Source organism: Glycine max, chromosome 12 (assembly GCF_000004515.6).
Source record: "Glycine max cultivar Williams 82 chromosome 12, Glycine_max_v4.0, whole genome shotgun sequence".
In the NCBI taxonomy this organism is placed as follows: Eukaryota; Viridiplantae; Streptophyta; class Magnoliopsida; order Fabales; family Fabaceae; genus Glycine; species Glycine max.
In genome coordinates, this window is record NC_038248.2 from 8,454,861 (window position 1) to 8,478,611 (window position 23,751).

The window sequence follows — 23,751 nt, forward strand, 5'->3', positions numbered from 1 at the left end:
AGTTTAGGATAAAAAGTTTGTTGGTTAATTTGAAAATATCGAGATAATCCTGGATAAATCTGAAGTCGTGTATAAACACTTTCAGATTGAATCAAATTTCGGGGTTCAACCAAAATTGTTCAATCGGATAAAATCAGAAGATTATAATTCAAGAGTTTTGTTTTGGTCTTGTGAGTTTTTCACATGTTATGCTTTCTGAACCAGGATGATTATTTATAATCAAAGAACAGGTGGTTTTTGGCGGTTGATGGAAGTTATTTATTTTTAAAAATTGCCGTTGATGGAAGTTTTAGTAACTTCCATGTAACTTCCAACCGTTGATGGAAGTTTTAGTAACTTCCATGTAACTTCCAACCTTTGCCTAAACCGAACATCTCGTTATTACATTAAAACAAGCGTGCACTCTTATTTTAACATAATAAAGAGATCAATTACACTAAAATGTCCAACAAACCTCCCCCATTTTAGTGTAATTACCGATCAAATCACCAAAGTCATAACATACCACAAACTACTGCATAGATGAAATATCGTGACGATTGAATTTCATCTTAGCAAATTACACGTTTCAAATATTCGAATATCAGGGTGTCACTAAGGATTGAACCCTTTCTATTCATAATGAATACATGAAGATAATCTCCACAATAGTTTATAACATTACTCTTGCTCGACACTAGTTTTACTAGCCTGTGTCCCTATCCTTCATAAGCATATCAAAGCCAAGTCCCAGCTTCTTGAAGCGGCTAAACTTCATGCTTATATAGGTAGTCCTTTTCTTTCTTGCACCTGCAAATGCAATTTTTCAAAAGAACCATTGAGAAGTTATACTTCAACCTCCTTAACTTACAGAACCGAACACATTCCTTTTGGGATACTTTCGATGATGTGTTCCAATCTCTATATGTTAAGCTTTCCACATTGAATTCAGCACCTAATGTCATATTAGATGGGAATTGGGTATCTTAACATAAGAGATTTCATATGGACTTTAATCCTAATCCCACAGCCGACCTTTTCACGAGATCTCTACTTAACCCTTTGGTTAAATGATCGGCCAAATTATGCTGAGTTCTCACAAACTCCACTGATATCACACCATGCATGATTAACTCCCGAACCATGTTGTGTCTAACACCCAAGTGTCTAGACTTCCCATTATACACTTGACTATATGCCTTAGCCAAAGCTGCCTGACTATCACACCTGATAGACATGGGAGGTATAGGTTTGGGCCACAATGGAATCTCATAGATTAGATTTCTTAGCCACTCAGCTTCTTTACCAGCTGCTGCTAAAGCTACAAATTCAGATTCCATTGTTGAATTTGTAATGCAGGTCTGTTTCTTGGATGCCCAAGAGATAGCACCTCCTCCAAGGAGGAATACCCAACCACTTGTGGATGAATAATCCTCCATATTGGTTATCCAACTTGCATCAGAGTAACCTTCAATAACCGAAGGAAATCCAGTATATGTCAAACCATAGTCAATGGTTCCCTTTAAGTACTTGAATACTCTATTCATAGCTTGCCAATGATGAGAACTAGGATTACTTGTAAACCTACTGAGTTTAGCAACAGCATAAGCTATATCAGGCCTAGTACTAATCATTGCATACATGAGTGATCCTATCGCCCTTGAGTATTCAAGTTGAGACACTGCTACACCTTTATTAGGTAATAGCTTCAGGTTAGGATCAATGGGAGTACTTACCGGAGAACAATCTTTAAAATTAAATTTCTCCAATATCTTCTCAATATAATGTGATTGAGAGATGGAAATACCATTGTTTCCACGTTTGATCTTTATTCCTAAGATCACATTCGCCTCCCCATATCTTTCATATCAAACTTAGAAGACAAAAATGCCTTAGTTTCATCAACTTGATCTTGGTCGGTACCAAAGATCAACATGTCGTCTACATACAGACAAATGATAACTCCTTTGCCATGAGTATCAAACTTGCTGTATAGACATTTATCTGCTTGGTTTATAACAAAACCACTAGACAACACAACCTCATCAAATTTTTGATGCCATTGCTTAGGCGCTTGTTTCAAGCCATAAAGAGATTTCATCAGTTTACACACCTTATTTTCATTTCCTGGCATAACAAACCCTTCAGGTTGTTTCATGTATATCTCTTCATCCAATTCACCATTTAAGAATGCAGTTTTCACATCCATTTGGTGAATCATCAGATTGTGGATAGCAGCAAGTGCTAACAACAGTCTAATAGTGGATATCCTAGCAACAGGAGCATATGTATCGAAAAAATCAATACCCTCCTTTTGCCTAAAGCCTTGGATAACCAATCTGGCTTTGTACTTGTCAACAGTACCATCCACTTTCATCTTTCTCCTAAAGATCATCTTACATCCTAATGGCTTACATCCAGGAGGTAAGTCAACCAATTTCCAGGTATTATTTTGCATGATGGAATCCATTTCACTTTGGATTGCTTCTTTCCAAAATACAGCATCCCTTGAAGCCATTGCTTCACTAAAAGTCTTTGGGTCTTCCTCAACATTAAGGCAATATTGATATTGAAATTGAATATCATTCCTTGACCCTTCAACCAAATAGAGTTGAAAGTCATCACCAAATGACTTAGCCTTTCTTACTCTCGTACTCTTTCTAGTTTCAGTACTAGTTGAAGGTATATCCTCAATATTAACTGAGACTTTCGACATGGAATTCATGTCCTTTGGCCTAGGTATAGATGTAAACCTTTGTTCATCAAAGATAGCATCTCGTGACTCTATAACCGAGTTCACAGCAACAGAATCATTAGATTCTAGCACATAGAATCTATATGCTTTAGAATGTTCAGCATATCCAATAAATATGCAATCTATACCTCTTTCACCTATGGTTTTCCTTTTAGGTTCTGTAAGCCTGACTACAGCCCTACATCCCCAAATTTTGAGATAACTCAAATTTGGTGTCTTTTTGTGCCAAAGTTCATATGGGGTAACCTTATTCCTTTTGTTAGGAATTCGGTTCAACAAGTAACATGCTGTCAACATAGCCTCACCCCAAAATCCTTCACTTAAACCCGAATAGGATAACATGGAATTCACCATTTCTTTCAAGGTTCTATTCTTCCTTTCGGCTACACCATTCTGTTGTGGTGTATAGGGAGCTGTAGTTTGATGTATTATTCCAGTAGATTGAAAATAAACCGGATCATAATACTCACCTCCCCTATCCGTACGAAGAGTTTTGATTAGCCCATTTTGATGAAGTTCTACCTCTTTCTTATAAATTTTAAATTTATCAAGAGCTTCATCTTTTGTATTTAATAAATATACATAACAATACCTTGATGCATCATCAATAAAAGTAACAAGATATTTTTTATGACCTAATGATGGAGTAGCATGCAAATCACACAAATCACTATGAATAAGGTCTAAGACTTTAGTCTCACTTTTAACATCCTTAAAAGGTTTCCTAGTGATCTTGGTCAACATGCAAGTTTTGCATTTTTCAATGTTCATATCAAAAGGAGGAATCATACTTGTTTTTGACATATCTTTTAATCTTTTGTAATGAACATGTCCTAATCTAGCATGCCAAATTTCTGATTTTGTCATATTAGTTATAGAACTACACGAGGCCATACAAACAGATTCATGAACAAAAGGAACATCAATGTTTAATTTAAACATTCCATTACAACGATAACCAAATCCAACAAACGAACCATGTCTTGACAAGATGTACTTGTCACTTTCAAGTACTTGCTTGAAACCACAATTATTTAAAACCATACCAGACAATAAGTTCTTACGAATACCAGGTACAAATAAGACATTATCCAAATACAAACTTTTTCCGGAAGTAAAAACTAAATTCACACAACCTAATCCTAGGATTGGTTCAGTTGCAACATTGCCCATCTTCACAATAGAGCCATCATCGATTGGTCTAAATTCCTTGAACCAACGACGATCTTTGCACACATGGCTTGTTGCTCCCGAATCAAACCACCAAGCAACGTCATCATCCTGCACATAGAATGCATCAGATATTAGTGATACATAATTTGAATTCGTATTCGAATTAAAATTATTCACTACAATCTGACCTTGTTGCTTTTCAGGATCATTAGACCCACTTGGACCAGCCTTGTTCTTTCCTTTGAACACCTGGCAATCCCTCTTTAAATGACCAGGTTTCCCACACTTCCAACATGACAATTTTGTCTGTTTGTTTGGACCTTTGTTCTTATTTCCTTGAAATTTTCGTTTGTTACCTTTAGCATTGTAATTTTGCTTAACTGTTCCACTTTCCTCTACCATATTAACGGAAGAGGAACCTGCTACGGTTTTATTATTGACTTTGTCAATTTCCTGAGCCCTCAGCGACTCCTCAATCATGAAATGACTACCGAGTTGAACCAGAGTCAACTCTTCCTTCTTATGTTTCAAGGTATGCTTGAAGTCTTTCCAAGAAGAAGGCAGTTTATCAATTATAGATGAAACTGCAATGGATTCATCCATTTTCAAATCATGTTGAGTAAACTGACCCAAAATCCGCAGCAGTTCATTATATTGCTCCATAACAGGCCTCGAATCAATCATTTTGTAATTAAAGAAATTACTAACTAAGAATTTGTTACTTGAGGCATCTTCTGCCATATACTTGGATTCAAGAGAGTCCCATAATTCCTTAGCAGACTCAACATTTTGATAAATATCAAAGAGAGAGTCAGACATACCGTTCAGAATGTGTCCACGACAAATGTAATCGTCGTTCTCCCATTTCGAACGCTTCCTTGTTTGATCCAGAGTTTCGCCTTCCATATACACCGGCATCGGTGTACTCAACACATACACCACATTCAATGTTGTCAAGAGAAAGTGCATCTTCTTCTGCCATCTTCTGAAATCCTGCCCTTCAAACTTGTCCAACTTTGCAAACTTGCTTGTCATCTTCGAACTATCGTTCGTCATCTCGAAAGATTTGATTCAATCTTTTGTTGGTTAATTTGAAAATATCGAGATAATCCTGGATAAATCTGAAGTCGTGTATAAACACTTTCAGATTGAATCAAATTTCGGGGTTCAACCAAAATTGTTCAATCGGATAAAATCAGAAGATTATAATTCAAGAGTTTTGTTTTGGTCTTGTGAGTTTTTCACATGTTATGCTTTCTGAACCAGGATGATTATTTATAATCAAAGAACAGGTGGTTTTTGGCGGTTGATGGAAGTTATTTATTTTTAAAAAATTGCCGTTAATGGAAGTTTTAGTAACTTCCATGTAACTTCCAACCGTTGATGGAAGTTAGTAACTTCCATGTAACTTCCAACCTTTTGCCTAAACCGAACATCTCGTTATTACATTAAAACAAGTGTGCACTCTTATTTTAACATAATAAAGAGATCAATTACACTAAAATGTCCAACAAAGTTTTGGAGTAAAATGACCAAAGATAAATTTTGTAAATTTTTTTTAAAATATGGAATAAAATGCACTAAGTTAGTTTGTTAAGGTTAAAATTCGTTAAGAATTAAAAAAAAATTATGGTAAAAAAAATATAATTAAGTCATCTAATTACAAAAAAGCACTTTTGGGAGTTGTGCTTGGAAACTTGCGACTAAGAAATTAAGTCACTTCTTGAGTAAAATTTCCTTAAACGTGTATAACTTTTAAAACAAGCAAATAATTTTTGTGTTTGAGTCTTAACAATTCTTTACGATGCTAGCAATGTCAAAAGAGGATAGGGGAAGGGTTTAATTACAGAAAAGAGGCTCATTGCCTTGTCACAGGCTACTTTGTCATGACAGATTTAAATTTGGTGAACTTTATTCCCCTCTCATTCACGTGCTTGCCTTCTCATCAAGAGGTCGCAGCACTATTTAATGGTGCAGTGTAGTCATTCTCACATGTTTGTGTCTACCTACTAACATTATGTATGTGTAATATGGATCCAAAGTTTGAAGCGTATACTGTGTATTGTCCTTGTAGCTGCTGTTCAGATGCCATAATTATGGGAGAGGATAAGTGACTTTGCAGAGAGAAAGTCTTCGCTAGATCAGTTTTATAATTCAAATTTTGTCACATATCATACATTAATTAGTTGTATGATATTTTTTTATCTTTGAATTAGTAATGGAATATATATATATATATATATATATATATATATATATATATATATATATATATATATATATATATAAATAAATGGGTTAAGTAGTATGTATTTGTAAGAAAAATTATACTTGAGTTTGATTGTTATGGATACTAAAAAATTGGACACAATTACAATGAGGTGAAAGAGAGAAAAGTATAGTGTTATTACTATCACTAAGCAACAAGGTTAAAATAATTTATAATTTTGTATTTCGTGGCCTAAACATTTAGGTTAACAAATTTTTATTGTTTAAAATAGATTAATGAATATATAATTTTAAATAGTATAAAAATAATGGTAATCCTGCTTTTTTTTAGTGCATGTAACTGATGTAAGATTTGAAAAACTTTTTGAGTAACTTAAGTTTTCCTTAATCACATAGGCTTTTAAAAGGTCTTGACCAATAGAACTGACATGTTTTGAGTCTAACATGACTTAAGTAATGAGATTTTCCTATTCCTGTTCTATTTATATCAAATAAACATTAAATGTACTATCAAGTTATTATCGAGTACAATAATTATCTCGTGTGGGATTGTTTAAACTTGTTGTTTCAAATTTAAGTGCTATAAATAATTAAAGAAAGAATTTTATACCTCATAATAATTTATTCTTGAAAATAATCACCTTCAATAAAGAATACTGGTGGTTTAGAAAAAAAATTAACAAATTCAATTCTTTTCCATAAATCACTGAATTTTTCTAAACCCATAATCATTTATTGAGCATAAAAAAAAAATTAATCCCATAATCATTTTATAATCATTAGTAAGCAAAATCAATAATTGGACACCGTTGCTTATTTTTGTTTGGGATAGTGCTATTACTAAAATTAAACAAACATTGGCTAAAATTTACTCCAAGATTCCTCATTGAAAAATCTAGCTTTCTATAAGCATCAATGCTCTTTTTAGAACTCTCAAAAGGACTAAGGCGATTATGAAAAGCTTTATGTCGTCTACCAATACAAGTGCGGCTATTTATGTATATACAATTACCATGTTTACACTTTTACATATATAATGTCATGTTTATTTGAAACATTCTTCTTTTATTTTGTTACAAGCTAGGATATGTTTACATTAGGTTATTTTAAAACGATGTTTTCTATTGTTAAAGATGTTTTAAAATTGTTTTTTCTATAATTAATTACTCATCAAATATAGAAAATTTTATGAATTCTTCCATATTTATATAATTTCAGTAAATGGACACATGTATACTCTTTATTTTTTTTTCTTATTACATTGTATAACTTATTACCAAGACACTAAACAGTCACCAAGGCCTAAAAGAAAATCTGAGAGAGACATCTTATACTTTGAATTATAATATATATACCTTTTTCTTACATAAAATATTTGCTTTTAAAAAAATATTTTGTTAAGAAATAGATAGAATTTGCTTTAACAAAAAATAAAAAAAATATTATTTTTTTTAAAAAAATCATCTAGTCAATACATTAAAAAAAACATAGCACTACTTATTACAGTTAATTATCCTTTTGGTCCTTGTAGTAGTAACAACTTTTCATTTTAGTCTATTAAATATTTCATTTTTGTTGTTATAGTTGTAACTTTTTTTAACTCTTTTAATCTTCACAGTCTAAAATTCCCTAAGGTTTTTGCATCCAAATCCTTTAAATTTGTTACAAAGTTGAAACTATTTAGATTTTTTTTCTTTGTAGTTTTTCACTTGCATTTTTAGTTTTGCAATGATTTAAAAGGATTTAGGACGTTAAGCGATTTTAGATATTGAGAACCAAAAGGTAAATTGAATGGGATGTTTTAAACTATGAAGAACAAAATGGAAAAATGTTATAGACACCAAAAAGAGTAATTAAAACTTACTTTTCTATTCATTTCTTTTCTATCTCTTGCCCTCTAGGTGTATATTAGAACTAAGTGTAAATAGATTCTTGGATATCTTACCTAGAAAATGATCTCGCAGAAGCATGTTACATCATCATTTGGTTAGGTCATCAATATTTCCTAATGTAAAACTAACAAGACGTTACCAAAGGGAACTTAGAACCAAAAAGACCAAATACTGCTTAGCTACTTTTGGCACTCCTAGTTCACATGCCCACTTCTTAATCATCATTTTCCCCATATTTCTAGCAAAGAATTGGAGAGGCATCTTAACCGTGTGAGAAGAAAGCCATGCATACATTAATACACAGATGATGCTGCTGTTGCTGTTGCTGCATCATCAATTGCATTTTGTATAGAGGGAATCACTGAACCTACGAAGTGCCTCATGAGAGGCTTGGTATGATGATGGCTATGAGTAAACACCACACCAAAGAGCCTAAACCCACAAAAAGCAAAGGTTCTTTTACACTGTTTGATTCATAAATGCTGATTGAACTGAACCAACATCCCTCTCCCTTCCACACACCATAACCCCATAAATGCACCACATTTAAAGCCACAGTAGATTTGTCTCCTCTGAGCCTTTTCACGATTCCTGTACCTCCTTAAATTAATATTCCAACTTCCTCAGTGCCAAGGTGGTTGAGAATTTAATGCAACTCCTTCAATGCCACCACCACTATACCCATATTTCGTGGTCTCATGTTGGGCACTACCTTCTTTAAAACTCTTTAGAGACTTAGTAATATTCAGAGTATGTGTATCTTTTCTGTCTCTCTCTCTCTCTCTCTCTCTTTGTGTTTTGTACATGAACATTGAACATGTCCAACCCTATATGGTGTTGTTAATTTCTTCTTCATTCATAGATCACTGTCAGTCCCTTCCTGGTTTCTCTTCACAACTCATTTAAACCAAAAGGCTTATTTATATGAATGTTATGGTATGTTACATTATTGGTGTTGTTATTATTATTAGTACTCTCCCCTACCCCCAAGTGAAAAACATATAGGGCCCCTTCTGAATTTTTTTATCAATTGAGGTTTGAAATTTTTTTTTGTTTTTTTTTATAATTATTTTGATGCTTTTTTTGTGGTTGTTTTTGCAGCAGATGTGTGTAGAGAAAGTTTATAAGGCAAGCATGGTGGCAATGAGGGGTAGAGGGGACCGGTTCAACGGGATATTGGTCCGGTTCAATAAGAAAGCAATGCTCAAAATGTTTTTGGGTCCTGTTTTTTCATTGAGCCGTGCCAATATCACGAACCACTGCTCTTCATACCCCTGAAATCTTCTCATCATAGATGCTTCTTCTGTTTGCATTCTTGGCTTGCCTTTGATATGCAGGTTGTGTCCTCTTCACCATTCTCTTTCTTTAGCCCGTTCTCTTGTTTTATTTTTTGTTTTTTTGCTGTTTGAAAAAATGTATTTACTTTTAACATAAACACTTGTATAAGTATTTGGAAGAGCATATAAAAATAGTTTATGTGATGTCTATAAGCTGTTTTTAACTTATTTCAATAAACTCTTTGAAATAGCTTATGGAAATTATAATCGTTTAAACAAGAATAGTAGCTATCGAAATTATTTATCTGCAGTTTTAAAATCTTAATTAAGCTGTTTATCCAAATATCTTTTTCCCTTTTGTTTAGTCTTAATGTCTTATGACATGGGTTTTATTTCTACACACGACATATTTTATTTGATTATTCTTTCAACAGTTATTTTTATAAATCAAGAAATAATTTAGGCACTAAAGCTTGTGGAATAATATTGTGTCTGTCTTAAGGCACACGATTTCGGGGTCACACACACACACACACATATATATATATATATCATGAACACTTCTCATTGCTGACGTTAATTACTAAGTACTTATGGTTATCAAAGTTTGATGCAGAGTAGAGCGTGGAAAGTCATGAGCGGTTGAAGAAGCATTGTCTGTGACTGTCTCTCTCTATGCTTCTCTCTCCTTTCTTGTATGAATTATTGTTAGCTTTTCTAGGCACATTTCATTAATTTACTCATCACTATATCATATATCCAACACGCGTATGCATTGCATATAAAAAAGAGTAAGAGTACGTTTACAACTAAGATTAAAAAAAAAAAATGCTTGAATCTAACAAGTGGAGGGAAAAACAAGGCTAAAACACAACGCGTCTTCAAAGTCATGTCAATTGTTTACGTAAAAGCAATTCATTTCTACTATTTTATATTAATGAAAAGAACGCGGGTTAATTAAGTTGTTTGCCAATTTCACGTTTCTTTTAAGACAAATGAATTTATTAAAGAATTGTAACCGCTAACCAACCTAGCACAATGTGTGCCTAAGCCCAATGGTAAGGAACAAGATGAAAAAGCTACAAGTAAACCAGAATGCAACGTCACAGGTGAAAGTTACAAGCAAATGAATTTCATGTTCACTTTTATTTTTTCAAAGGTATAGCTGATACTCCATGTAGAGTTGATAAATGATAATAAATTAAGGAAAAGCTTAAGTATAGATATATTTTTCATATATTATATTTGAAGCATCCATGTAGAGTTGATAATTAAATGATATGTAATTTGCCATATTATTTTTACCATTTCAACGTTTTGTTTGAGAAGTTTGAAATGTTAGCTCCTAACCGTTGCTGTTTATTCTTATGCCCCTTTTTTAGTTGTAGATTAAAAATTATCCATATCTATTGTTTTTCTGATAATTATTTATATTTAAAAAAAAAAATTTATTCAGAAGTTTTTAATCCTATTCTAGTGGTACTTGATTTCTTTAAATTTTAACAAGACATGAATTATTGTTATTATAAATATACTATTTATGATATGAATGGTCATGCACATTTTCTTGTGAATAATATAATACACTATTTATGATATAATAATATGAATTTTAATATGACATACTTCTAAATTAATTATATATATATGGTTTTAAAATGAGTTATTTCATAAATATTTCAAACTATGATTACTATTTTGAATAAAAATAAGTAATATGATTTTGAGGATATTATACCTGACATTCTTGACAATTGATGGAATTTATAAGATGCATAAAAGGGCAATAGTATTATCCTATACTATTCCTATTCAAGAATAAAATGCTTTTGGTTTAAACTTTATTGGCATGGTGTAAAAGTAGATTAAATTAAATCAAAAATATATATTTGTTTTTGCATCATTTAGAGTGAGTTTGGTTACTAAAAAGGAGAGATAAATTGAAAGAAAATTTTTACTTTTTAATTTAAATATTTTGCATTTTTTTCATTCCATTTTGTTCAATCAAACCATACCTTGAGGATTTTGAAGATAAAAATGTAGGAAAGCATAAATCAGATCCAAACACTCTATGAGGTGAACAACCTTGTTAATGAGTGTATTAAAATGGTCTTGCACCTAAGTGGGGTCGTGGCTGATTTTGATCAATGTTTCAACTTTCAACAAAGCTTGGGCTAGCTATTATTTTGGACCAAGGTGATATGTTTGGCGGATTGGACCTTATGCCCAATTGAAAAGAAACGCTTAAATTAGTGCATACGTGATATTATGTTTTTTTAGTTCCTTAAGTAAAAAATTTCTTTTTTTATACTTTAAATTCGAGAAATACTTTTTTTAGTTCTTTTCCGCAAACATATTAGTATGTGCCAAACTGGGTATATTAAGTTCTTAATTTGTGACAATTTTTTTTATATAAAAAAACTAGATTATTTACCCCCAATTTTTTCAGTTCTCTCCCTCAATTTCTTCTTCGTTAGAATCCCAAGATACCTTATCCCAGCACCACCACCTCCATATTCCTCGGAACACTTAAGAACAAAACAGACCCAATATGTTTGTTCATACGTGTTTTTTTTTATTTATTTATATATATATACCTTTCAATTTCAATGCTTGCTACTCTGCTTGTTGTTTCAATGTTAAAGAGGGAATTGAATGGAGGTGGTCGTGCCTTATGTACAAAATTCATAGTAGATCTTAGGACTTGCCTCCTGTTGATATGCTGGAAGCCATTTCGTGATACTCTTTGATTTAATTTGATGTTTTAGTTTACTAAGCAAAAAAAACAAAACTGTTTTAATTTGGACTGTACCAAAAAAACAATTGAGGTGATCGTAACAAGAAAATGGAGAAAGAAGATGGATTTGATTCATGCAAAAAAAATTTCCACAAATTGTGGGGGTTTTAACCCCAAAAATTGTGCTTTAATATTTACATTAAAAATTAAATTCAAAAATCATCATAAATTACAAATTTTATATTTCCTGTTTGGTCAGTTTAATGACTTTGTCAGGGACTAAAAAAATATTTCTTAAATTTAAAGAACTAAAAAAAATTTAATTTAAAGGACTAAAATAAAAATATTAGTATATTTGAGGGACTAAAAATATATATTTAAGTCTATTTAATTTAGCCATTTCAAGTTTAAAAATTTGTACCTCTTTGTTAATGCTGTTTCTTTCTTTGTTAGTGCTGTTTCTTTCACAACAATAGTAATTTCTGAAGCTAGTAATCCCTTATTAAGTACTCGTTTTGAGGGCTTGTCATTGATATATATGGTTATCACGTTGTAATTTAGGTTTCTTTCTGTTTATTTCATTTTTAAAATTAATCATTTAGTGAAATAATATATCTTGATAGTAAAATTTAGAACGTATTTTTCTCTCTTAGAAATATTTTTTAGTAAAAAAATTCAATATGGTTAAAGTTAACTCTAAAATGGATGGTGTTGGATTGAGTGGCCTCAGAATAATTAAGAAGGGAGGTTGAATTAATTATTCATAAACCTTTACTAATTAAAAATTTATTATTCTAAGGCTTTTACTTGTGATGTTAAGAGAATAAGGAGTAGAAGAGAAACTTAACCAAAAGTAAAAGCGGAAATTAAATGCACAGCGGAAAGTAAAAGAGTAGGGAAGAAGGAAACAAACACACAAGAGTTTTTATACTGGTTCGACAACAACCCGTGCCTACATCCAGTCCCCAAGCGACCTGCAGTCCTTGAGATTTCTTTCAACCTTGTAAAAATCCTTTTACAAGCAAAGATCCACAAGGGATGTACCCTCCCTTGTTCTCTTTGAACCTAGTGGATGTACCTTCAACTAGAATTGATCCACAAGAGACGTACCCTCTCTTGTTCTCAGTCAAACCCAAGTAGATGTACCTTCTACTTGTACCACAAAGGATGTACCATCTAATGTTTTAGGACAAAGATCTCAGGCGGTTAAACCTTTGATACTTTGTGAATGGGGATACAAAAGAATTCTCAGGTGGTTAGTCCTTTGAACACTTTTGTATTAGGGAAAGGGAAGAATCAAAAGAATTCTCAGACTGTGTCGTTTTGAATTCTTTGACAAGGGAGAAGGGAGACATAAAAGAATTCAGGCGATTAGTCCTTTGTTTTTTTGGAAAAGGGAGAAGAGATACACAAAAAGAATTCAGGCGGTTAGTCCTTGGCGAATTCTTTTTGGCAAAGGGAGAAGAGAATGAAAAGATGAATATCACAAGTTTTCAAGGTTTGGAAAACCAGAAAGCTTTTGGTACAAAGAAGAAGAAGAAGTTCAAAGAGATTCAAGGCTTGTAAAGGATTGTAAGAGATTGATTGGAAAAGTATTCAAGATTGAAAGAATGAATTCCTTTAAAATGCAAAACAAAGTCTTGCTTTTATAGACTCTTCATGTCTGGTCAAGAAGACCATTTAGAAGAGTTATAACTTTTAGAAAAATTTAAAACCAATTTGAAAAAGTCAAAAACCTTTTGAAGAGTTACATCTTTTGATTTATTCAGAAACAGTCACTGGTAATCGATTACCAAATAAGTGTAATCGATTACACAAAGCTTTTATGTGAAAGGATGTGACTCTTCACATTTGAATTTGAATTTCAGCGTTCAAAGGCACTGGTAATCGATTACCAAAACATTGTAATCAATTACAGCTTTTTGAAATTAATTGGAACGTTGCAAATTCAATTTGAAAACATTTTCAAAACAATTTTGCTACTGGTAATCGATTACAACAATCTGATAATCGATTACAACAATCTGGTAATCGATTACCAGAGAGTAAAAACTCTTTGGTAAATATGTTTTGAGAAAAATCATGTGCTACTCAATTTTTGAGAAAAACTTTTCATACTTATCTTGATTAAGCCTTCTCTTGATTCTTGAATCTTGAGTCTTGAATCTTGATCTTGATTCTTGACTATAAACTTTCTTCTTGAGTCTTGAATTCTTCTTGATTCTTATCTTGAACTCTTGAATTGTTCTTGATTCACTTGAGTTGTTTTTTGATTGATCTTTGAACTTTTTGTCATCACCTTTGTCATCATCTTTTGTTATCATCATTGTTATCATCAACACACCTTTGAATCACCTTTGATTCACCATAAAGCTTTGCTTCTACAGATGAAAAGAGGAAGTATAATTAATTATCTTAAATTAAAAGTGTATTTTTTACACTAATATATAAGTGTGAAAATTACTACTAAAATAATAATTTAGGAAAGTTAAATACTTTTTATCCATTTTTTTTTAAAAAAAATACTTTTTTATCCATAGAAATTAAAAATAAATACTAAAAAGTTTGCAAGACCATTGGAATTAATATCTAACCTGATTGGGTATGGATCTCTCATGATCTCTAATCTAAAAAAAAGAAAGATTTTTTTAGTAACTTTAAATTGGTTGGAAAGACATTCTTGTATGGATTTTAATGGCAATTTTTCTTCTTCCATTTCAATCTCTGCTCTTTTTTTTTTTTGTACAAATTCCAATATTTTTTTTACAAAAGATTTCCAACAATGATATCAAGAGCTTGCTTCTTACAAGTTGCAAGACAAAATTTTGTTAACTACTAAACACAGTGAGGTTGAGAGCAAATACTAGATGGAACGATTTATTTTTCAAGCAAGTGTGATGCAGATATGTCTACTTTCAACAATTCTTCATTTGTAATTATGATGTTCAATGGTGAAAACTATCACACCTAGGCTATCAAGATGAAGTTTTTTTTAAGGTCTCAAGGTTTATATAATGTTGTATATTTGAAGTTGACTCACTGTCATTAAGAAAAAATCCTACTATTTCTCAAATCAAAATTTGTGAGGAGAAGAAGCTAAAATATATAAGATCATCCCTTGTTTGCTTTTAGGACTTTCAAATCACATTTTTACCAAAATTACAGACTTAAAAACACCTAAACATGTATGAGACAATATCCAAAATGGTTTTGAGGATAATAGAGTCAAATTTCTTAGGCTCCTTGCATTGAAGAAAGAATTTCAGTTAATGGAGATGAAGGACAACAAATTAGTTAAAGATTATTCCAAAAGATTAACGAATGTTATAAATCAAATGAAACATTTTGGCGAGACACCATTTATATATATCAAAAGGTTATAAAAAAAAATCATGGATTCGTTGCCAAAAGAAGTTATAATATTTTTATTTTTATTTTTACAAGGGATATCCAAAACATATATTTGGTAGTTGCTGACTTAACATGAGTTTCCTCAGATTTGGACATAGAAGAACTAAAACTGCTTAGAAGATATATTATATGATATGTCATAGTTCGAGTACAATTTGTGTACAATCCTCTAGGCTCTAGCAGCATTATTAATGTTGATCTTTGCACGTGTTTTCTGCTACTTGCTGCAATGAATTTGTACCAAGAACAATCAATGGAACACAGTTCTACCTGTTGTAATTTCCTAGAACAACACTACCCATTTCCGTTTCCGTGCCTTCTTGCTACCGATTCAGTTTGCTTTGCTCCTTAATGTTTTGGAAAATGATAGTTTCAGTTTGCAACATTTTTCTTACACCTCCATTACTTCATGTGCCGCGTACGAGTGGAAATTACAATGCAACAAACTTGGCCAGTTGTCTAGAGAGTTTAATTTTTTGGTATAGAGTTTTATGCTAAATAAACAAGCAAACTTCTCTAATCTACCCTTACATCTCAATTTAAGGAAACGCCAACCCTAAATCACGCTATGGTCAAGTACTTTTTTAGTCTTTCAATTTAGAAATAATTCAGATACTTATTAGAAATTAAAAATAAGTTATTTTCAAATTAAAAGATTAAAATATTACTTTTTATCTCGAGATAAAAAAGATATATTTAAGTGAAGGTTTATGTATCAAATAAGTCTAGATTCAAATATAATAATAAATTGTTTACAAAATTTTATAATATAAATATTATAATTTCTTACTTTATTCATGCATGCATAATAGTTTTATTATCTTTTATTATTAAAGTTTAAAATATTTTTAAATATTTGTGTTAAATTAAATAATTGTAATTTCAAATATTTTTCAATCAAGTTATATATTATATTTTTAGTCAATATTTGTTATTGACTTTTCATAGTTAATTAGTATCATAATAGTATTTATGTTCTACTAATCTGTTAAATAAATACATTAGGATTTTCCATGCTAAAGTTAACTAAAATACAATAGGTTTAACAAGTGTGTATAAGTCTGAATAAGAGTATCCTTTTAAAATCAATAGGTTTAACAAGTGTATGTAAGTCTGAATAAGAGTATAGGGACTGATATAGCACCTTAACAAAATTTTACCAATCACCATCCTTGTTTGAAGGTTGAAGCTCAAGTGTCTTTTTTTTTTTTTTTTTCTAGTGTACTTGCTTGTTGGAAGTGCCAAATATAGATGTAGAACAAGTAGATATCATTGAATCATATTTCATTTCAACCAAAACAGAAAAATCAATTTCATGCAGAATAAAAGGCAGCAACAGCCACCCAATTATATCTCTATTTATTAGGTGCTTGATAGCCATGAAACTATGAACAAACTGAATGGCCCTTCAAGCATATCAAAGAATGAATATGATGTGGACTATATATCTCGTGCGCACGTCCTCTTACTAGCTGCTACCATGGTCAATCTCCTCTTAAAATGTTGAAGGTCCATGGGGCAAGCATCATATTTCTCTCTCACTCCTGCTTTTCTCGTGTAAAATGACATTTTTTTCTCTACACTGCACAAAACTATAGAAAAAGAAAAAAAAATAGAAAATCTTGCAGGCTTGACTCGTTGCCTTTAGTATTAATCTTCCTGAGTTAGGAAGAACTCCAACGTCACTTGTTGCCTCCTAGAAAGAGGCACTCCACAAAACATTCTCACCCTCTCCACACCTCCTATGTACCTCTTTAATCCTCTCAGCAGACCTGCAAATTCCACTGCAGCTCCAATCAAATGATGCAACACAAATGTTTCCAGCTTGTGCCTTCCACTCACAATCTGCAAGAATAACCAATTTGCAATTTAACAATTAATAATAATTTGTAAACAAACTAAACAGATAAGGATTCAATATGATTTATATATTTAGGAAAAGTATTTACCAGGAGGAGTGCCACAACAAAGTCTTCGATCATCTATATGCTCCACATCAAGTCCAATAAACCAGGATCCTAGTGACACATCCTCGTTGGCATACTTGTGAAGAACATTCCTGAAAGAAAACATATACACACAGGGTGAGAGCACAATATAAGAACCTTTTAGTTCATTGATTTGATTTAATTTATAAAGGTGAATTCCACTCACTCCAGGAATTTAATGATATTACACCCAATAACACTTTCTTTCTTTTACCCTACACATACCTTCCTCAATCTATATAATAATATAACACCATATACCCTTCCTATTAATCCAAAAGTCCCTTGATTTCTTATGATGTTACATAAATAGAGGGAGGTTGATGTAATGTCATAAAAGAGGACATTAGGTGTAACATAATTAAACCTTAAAGGGTGTGAACGTGTGGTGTGGAAGTAATGTGCCCAATTTATAATTTGGCATGTTTGGATAAGTTAATCTAAAAGGATTTTTTATGATAAGAATTTTTTTTTGAACAGAAAACAAAAATCTTCGTTAAAATCCAGTTAAGCACAAGGTGTGCCAGGTGATCACCAAAGTACATAAAGATTCATTTTAGGATAAGAAAATAAGAAAAAAAATAAAATGAGTTTCTCGATACGCTAGAATTAACTCATGCACAAACTAATTTGTAAAAGATCTGTCATCTTTTATAGAACCTATATGAGACAACTTCTACAAATTAACTTATGCATAAGCTAATTTTAGCTTATGAAATTCATCTCTTTTTTTCTTCTTATTTTTTTCTCCTAAAAATCCTTTTAGATAAAATTTACTCAAACGTACCCTTATCCTTTTTTTCTCTGATAAGTGAGATGAAGTAGGACTTACTGGTTAATTGATATGTATGTAGCCAAATCATTCGAAATGGCATACAACTGCCCTGTGGCATGACGGAAGTACCTGTTTCCAGCCTCTCCAAATTTCCAGTACTCAGGTTCATGGTACCTTACCCCTCTGCAACAAAGTATTTCTCAGGTTAGAAGCTACAGGTCAAAGTGCTTTAGTAATTCAATTCAATAAAAACAAAAATAAGCATTTCTCACTTTTGGGATAGGACAGGCCCAGATTTCATGCATCCAATGTATATCCGTGGTTTTGATCGATGTCTAACTAGAGTTTCTCCCAGTGTTGCTGAAACAGAAAGAATATAATGCTAAGACAAACAGTACATATTAAAACAACATCATGGTTATTTACTATAGAAACATAAAACTCATGCTTTTATACATAAGAGATTATCAGAAACTTTACTATTAATACCTATATTTACATGAACATCATCATCAACTTTGACATAGAAATCAGCATCCCATAAGTTCACAGCAGTGGCAAAGTAGGTTTTTGTCTTTGCTGACAATTCAAGGTATCCTTCCACATGATTCTGCACATAGTATAAAGAAGTGAAAATCTGTGACATTTTTCCCTTTCCCTTCAAAAGCTGACACTGAAGCGAGTTTAGAAAGGGTGAAAAAAAATGTGAAAAGGGACATGTGGGAGGGAAACATTACCAGCCTTAAGAAATCTCCATGCTTTCTGTCCTCTGCTTCAATAGCTCTGTCTAAAATACCACCTGATGTAGCACTAGATAAAGGAGAAAAAAAAACATATCAAATTTATAATTCGTGTAATATATTCATTAGTTATGACTGATAAATTAATGGATAAGTAACAATTAATAAGTGTGCAGTCACTCTCAATGAAGACTAAAATACTGCTTAAAGACATGGAGATCTAATTAGTGCAATCTTTAACTAAAGCATGTTGAACTTTGATTGAGACAAAAACATGATAATGTCGCTAATTATGCAACAAAATCATTTAGAAAGAGATAACATAGCTACCTGTGTCCAATTACAAAGCGCATGATAATGCCCTTCTCCTCTAGCTTCTTTCTTTTCTCACCTATTTTCCATGTTATCAAAAGAATCAACCATCACAAACAGTAACCAGTAAGATAGACGAAATAAAATAAAAACAATAACCAAAAATATTAAGAAATGGGGTTGAATTATGAACCTTGTAGCATCCAAGTAGATCGAACCGAGTCCCTTCTTTTCCTGCTACTGAATGCAGTGTTAATACCAATGACCATAAGGTACTTTCTCTTACCCGAAGATTCACTCAACCTTATATCATCTGAAATAGGAGCACCACTTCGTAGAGACTCCTGAGTTGCCCTTGCAGCAGCCAATTCCATCTCTAAGTTTGAAATAGCCTTGTCCAATGTTCTACATTCAATACTCTCGCATAAGTTTGACATGCAAAATAATAAAAAATAACAAGACCAAGGGCCTTTTTGGGTGAGTTTATCCCGAAGCACTTCTAGAACAAGAAAATAAGAAGAAAAACTGAAATAAATTTCTCCATAAGCTTAAATTAGCTTATGCATAAGCTAATTTTTTGAAACTCGCCCATATAATTTCTCTAAAAGATGAAAGACCTTCTACAAAGTAGCTTGTGCATAAGTTAATTTGAACTTTCATCTCATTTTTTATTCTTCTCCTAAAAGTACTTCTGGATAAGCTTAACCCAAATAGCCTCTTATTGTAGTTTCATCGTGGAACTACATATAACTTACTGTATGGAATTATGACTCTTGAAAACTTCACCATAAGTGTCTTTATCGTGCTTCATTTCCATCTCTTGCAACTAGAGGGTACACCAACAGACATAATTAAAAAAAATAAGGAATTTCAGATTATAATTTATAAACATGGAAAAAGTTCAGCCACCACAAGATTGTCGGTGCTTACAATTCTGGAATTGCAGCCTTCTGAAACTAAACTCAATTTTTCAGCTTCTGAGGCTGTTGGCCGTGCTAGTCCTTTGTTGTTTTCAGGTATAGTCCATATCCTGTTATAAACATTAACTTTTATGGTCAGAAAAAAAGTACCACAGTAACCACCTTACCGGTTGCCAAGGCAATACGTTCAACGGTTAATATTGATACACAATGAATCATGCATTTATTGAAATCTAACGCACCGACAAACAAGTTGCCCGAATTAATAACAAGGCAGATCCAAAAATTAAATAATCATCTTCTAAGATTCTCTAACAGCTATAATATTACAACTACTATAGGTAAAGAAAAAGAACTGAGTGCCAAGTAACACGAAAAGTATTTTCTTTTCCTTTTTTTTTACAGGTATACTTTTTGATGGATATCTTGTTTGAGATATAGACACAAAATATGGATGTTTTCTCAACAAAGATTCAAAATATGATTCGCCATGTGAGAAACTAACCCCTTCTGCTACTAAAAATAGTGGTTAAATTTTCAGATGGATTCATATAAGATCAGCAATGAGAACTGAACTAGGAAATGAGACCAGAGACCAGGCACCATAGTGGACTTGTCAATAGGAGTCAATCATACAGTGTAAAGAAGAAATCTTAAAAGAAAATTGGCATGATTTAGAAGTCACTCATGACAATTGAATCCAGATCTAAATCCACTTCTTCTATGAGCTTTGGTGAACACAAGAGAGGTGAGAAAATTACCATACAAACAAGTCAATGAATTAAACTCACGAAAACAAATAATTAATTATAAAAACACGAGGAGTCATGAAGATGAAGATCTGAGAACACTGGTTTGAAGAATAAATAAACCACGATGAATCAAAGCTTGAAAATTGAGAAGTCATCCTATACCAATAAAAAAAACGTGTAATGAATCAATAGGAATTAACAAAAAGTAATGAACCTTGTAGTGAAGAGCATTCCAGCACAGAAACTTCCTAAGCAGAGAAACAGTGCCCATCTCTGCGAGATAACGCTTCTAGAAGGCAATTCTCCTCTGCTTTTCCAAGTCATAGTTATTTTATTTTAATCTTCAAAATTGGCACTTCAACAAACAAAAACCCAGATGCGAAACTGGGTTTCTGAAAGTGAAGTGGTCCTTCTGAAGAAAAGAAGAATATATGAGGGGGGAGAGAAAGAGAAAGTCAGAAAGAGAGAGAATCAGAACAGAACAGAGAACAGAGAGATGCTCTGTTTTATTTGAAGTTGTTGTTGGTTTGCTTTATGTTATGAATGTGTTGAGGTTTGAGGTATGCTTCGGTGTAATTTAGATTTCTATGTGAGTGACTTTGGAGGTTTGGTGAAGGGACGTTGAAGGGTGGTGAAGGGACCTTCTAACCGACCGGTTTTATATTTACCGTAATGCCCAAACTATCCTTGTCGGAGGCTTCCTTTCTTTAATGGAAACTCTCTAGCAACAACAGTACAGGTTCTTGTCACCACCCCCCCTCTCTCTCTCTCTCCTCCCAAACACTTCATAACCACAGGTCCTCGCGAAACCAAGTAACCAACCACTTTCTTTCTTTAAATAACATGTGTAATGCACAAGCAATAAACTATTCTACAAAAATTGTCGATCCCTTCACTTCATTTTCCTTCTTCTTTTTGGTGTATTGTGTGCCGGTAGAACCAGAAACTCATACATATGAAAATTGAGATAAGAGGTTGATTTTCTTTTTTAGACATATGTTGATTCATATATATAAATCTAAAAATCAAACCTCTTGTTATATGATTAAAGGATATGATTATTTCCAGATATAAAATTGTTTTAGTGGTTTGGAAATCATAAATGTAGCATTGGTCATGACATTATATTGGTTCATGTCGAAACAATAGATAGAGGTTCTTTTGTATAAATTTGATAATAAAAAAATCATTAAAAAATAGAAATACAATTTCACGGAAAGTAATATATTTTATGAGAAAATAGGTTATGTGTGGCAATGTTATTTAATCATAACATGCATAATAAATTTATTTGACTTTTATGATTATTATCCTAAAAATCATATTAAAGATGATTTGTGATTGAATGACATATAAATATAAAATATCGTATATAAATAAATATTTAATTTTTTGTAGAAATTAAAATGTTGTTAGCTTTAATGGTTGAAAATCTTAAAATATAAGAATTAAAGGAGTTTTAGAAGAGCTGACAAGATAAAGTTATAGCTAAAAAGAAATTGAATTTTTTTTTCCTTCTCACACTATAGCTATCTTGATTTCTTTTGGGCACTCTTTAGTCATGGGCTTTGGGCGGTTGCACCAAAAAAAACCTAGGATTAGGAGTGACAAATGAATCAATTTTTCCATTATTCATCCACAATAAATTCATCCAATCCATCCAGTACAAAAAAAAAAAAACAAAAAAAAAAACAAATGGATGGATCTAAACTCGTTCATTTAATTTTATGGATGATTAATGATCCATCCATTAATTTTCAAAATTCATCAGAACCTTTAATCAATACTTAATGAATTAAAATTGATCCAAATTAATAATAAAAGAATTTGCGGGTAATATTTGACCAACGTAGGATTTTTTTCGATTGTAGTTGGTCTGGACAATTTTTTGGCAGACATCGACCCCGATTGTTTTGGTCAATAATATTTTTTGTTTGATATCGAGTGAGACTAATTTTCAGCTAACGTCAACTAAGGTTATTTTTTGATAGACGTTGATTGAAGATGTTTTTCAATTGACATCAATTGATGCTATTTTTTAGACGATGTCAACTATTGTTTTTTCTTGTCGACTTTGGTTAGGGCTATTTTTTTGCTGATGTTGTATAGAGTTTTTTTTTTTACTAACTTTAGCTAATGATGTTTTTCAGTCAATGTCAGTCTATGCTATTGTTCGAGCAATGCCAACTAGGGTTTTTTTGGCCGACTTTGGTTGATGATATTTTTCAGCCGACATCGGCCAATACTATTTTTCAGACGATGTCGGCTAGGATATTTTTCGTTCGACTTTGTTTGAGGCTATTTTTTGGCTGATGTCATCCAGAGTTTTTTGGCTGACTTCGGCTAATGATTTTTTTCAACCGATGGTCGTGCCGCCTAGGATTTTTTCAGCCGACTTTGATCGGGGATATTTTTTGGTTGATGTCTTCCAGAGTTTTTTCGGCCAACGTCGATTGATGAAATTTTCGACCGACATTGATCGAGGCTATTTTTGGTCGACGCTAATTATGGTTTTATTTTGGTAGATGTTTTTCGAGGTCATTTTTTGGCCAACGTCAACTAGAGTTTTTGGTTGACATCGGTCATGACTATTTTTTGCTGACATCGGCTAGGTTTTTTTCTTTCAATGTCGGATGAGGCTTTTTTACGGCTAACATCAATCAATGTTTTTCCTGTCGACGTTAATTAGGGCTATTTTTTTGCCAATGTCAACTAAAAAATATCACCGACCAACATCGTCCAAAAAACTTATCCGATGTCGACCAAATAGTTGCCTCATCTGACTATCGATCAAAAATACCTGACTGATGT

At 32.2% G+C, this 23,751-nt stretch overlaps 1 protein-coding gene, 1 long non-coding RNA gene and 1 other non-coding gene across 4 annotated transcripts; 2 read left to right on the forward strand and 1 right to left on the reverse strand.

Moving 5' to 3' along the window:
- The first annotated feature begins 8,779 nt into the window (after positions 1–8,779).
- LOC121173192 (uncharacterized) lies at positions 8,780–10,061 on the forward strand. Of its 2 annotated transcripts, none has more exons than XR_005887593.1 (2): positions 8,780–8,964; positions 9,130–10,061. It is a non-coding gene; the product is annotated as an uncharacterized lncRNA (long non-coding RNA). The 2 variants fall into 2 exon arrangements; XR_005887592.1 differs by having other exon boundaries at positions 8,789–8,964; positions 9,133–10,061.
- MIR171A (microRNA MIR171a) lies at positions 9,192–9,293 on the forward strand. The gene has a single exon (NR_048609.1). It is a non-coding gene; the product is annotated as a microRNA MIR171a (primary transcript).
- A 6,661-nt stretch (positions 10,062–16,722) lies between the features above and the next one.
- On the reverse strand, positions 16,723–21,749 carry LOC100776912 (probable beta-1,3-galactosyltransferase 2). The gene is made up of 11 exons (XM_003539814.5): positions 21,155–21,749; positions 20,199–20,298; positions 20,024–20,094; positions 19,462–19,673; positions 19,287–19,347; positions 18,954–19,026; positions 18,706–18,826; positions 18,489–18,576; positions 18,274–18,399; positions 17,403–17,512; positions 16,723–17,298 (listed from the first exon to the last, which is right to left on the reverse strand). The coding sequence occupies exons 1-11, from the start codon at positions 21,262–21,264 to the stop codon at positions 17,150–17,152; spliced, it is 1,221 nt and encodes a 406-aa protein (XP_003539862.1). The 5' UTR covers positions 21,265–21,749; the 3' UTR covers positions 16,723–17,149.
- Between the last annotated feature and the right edge of the window lie 2,002 nt (positions 21,750–23,751).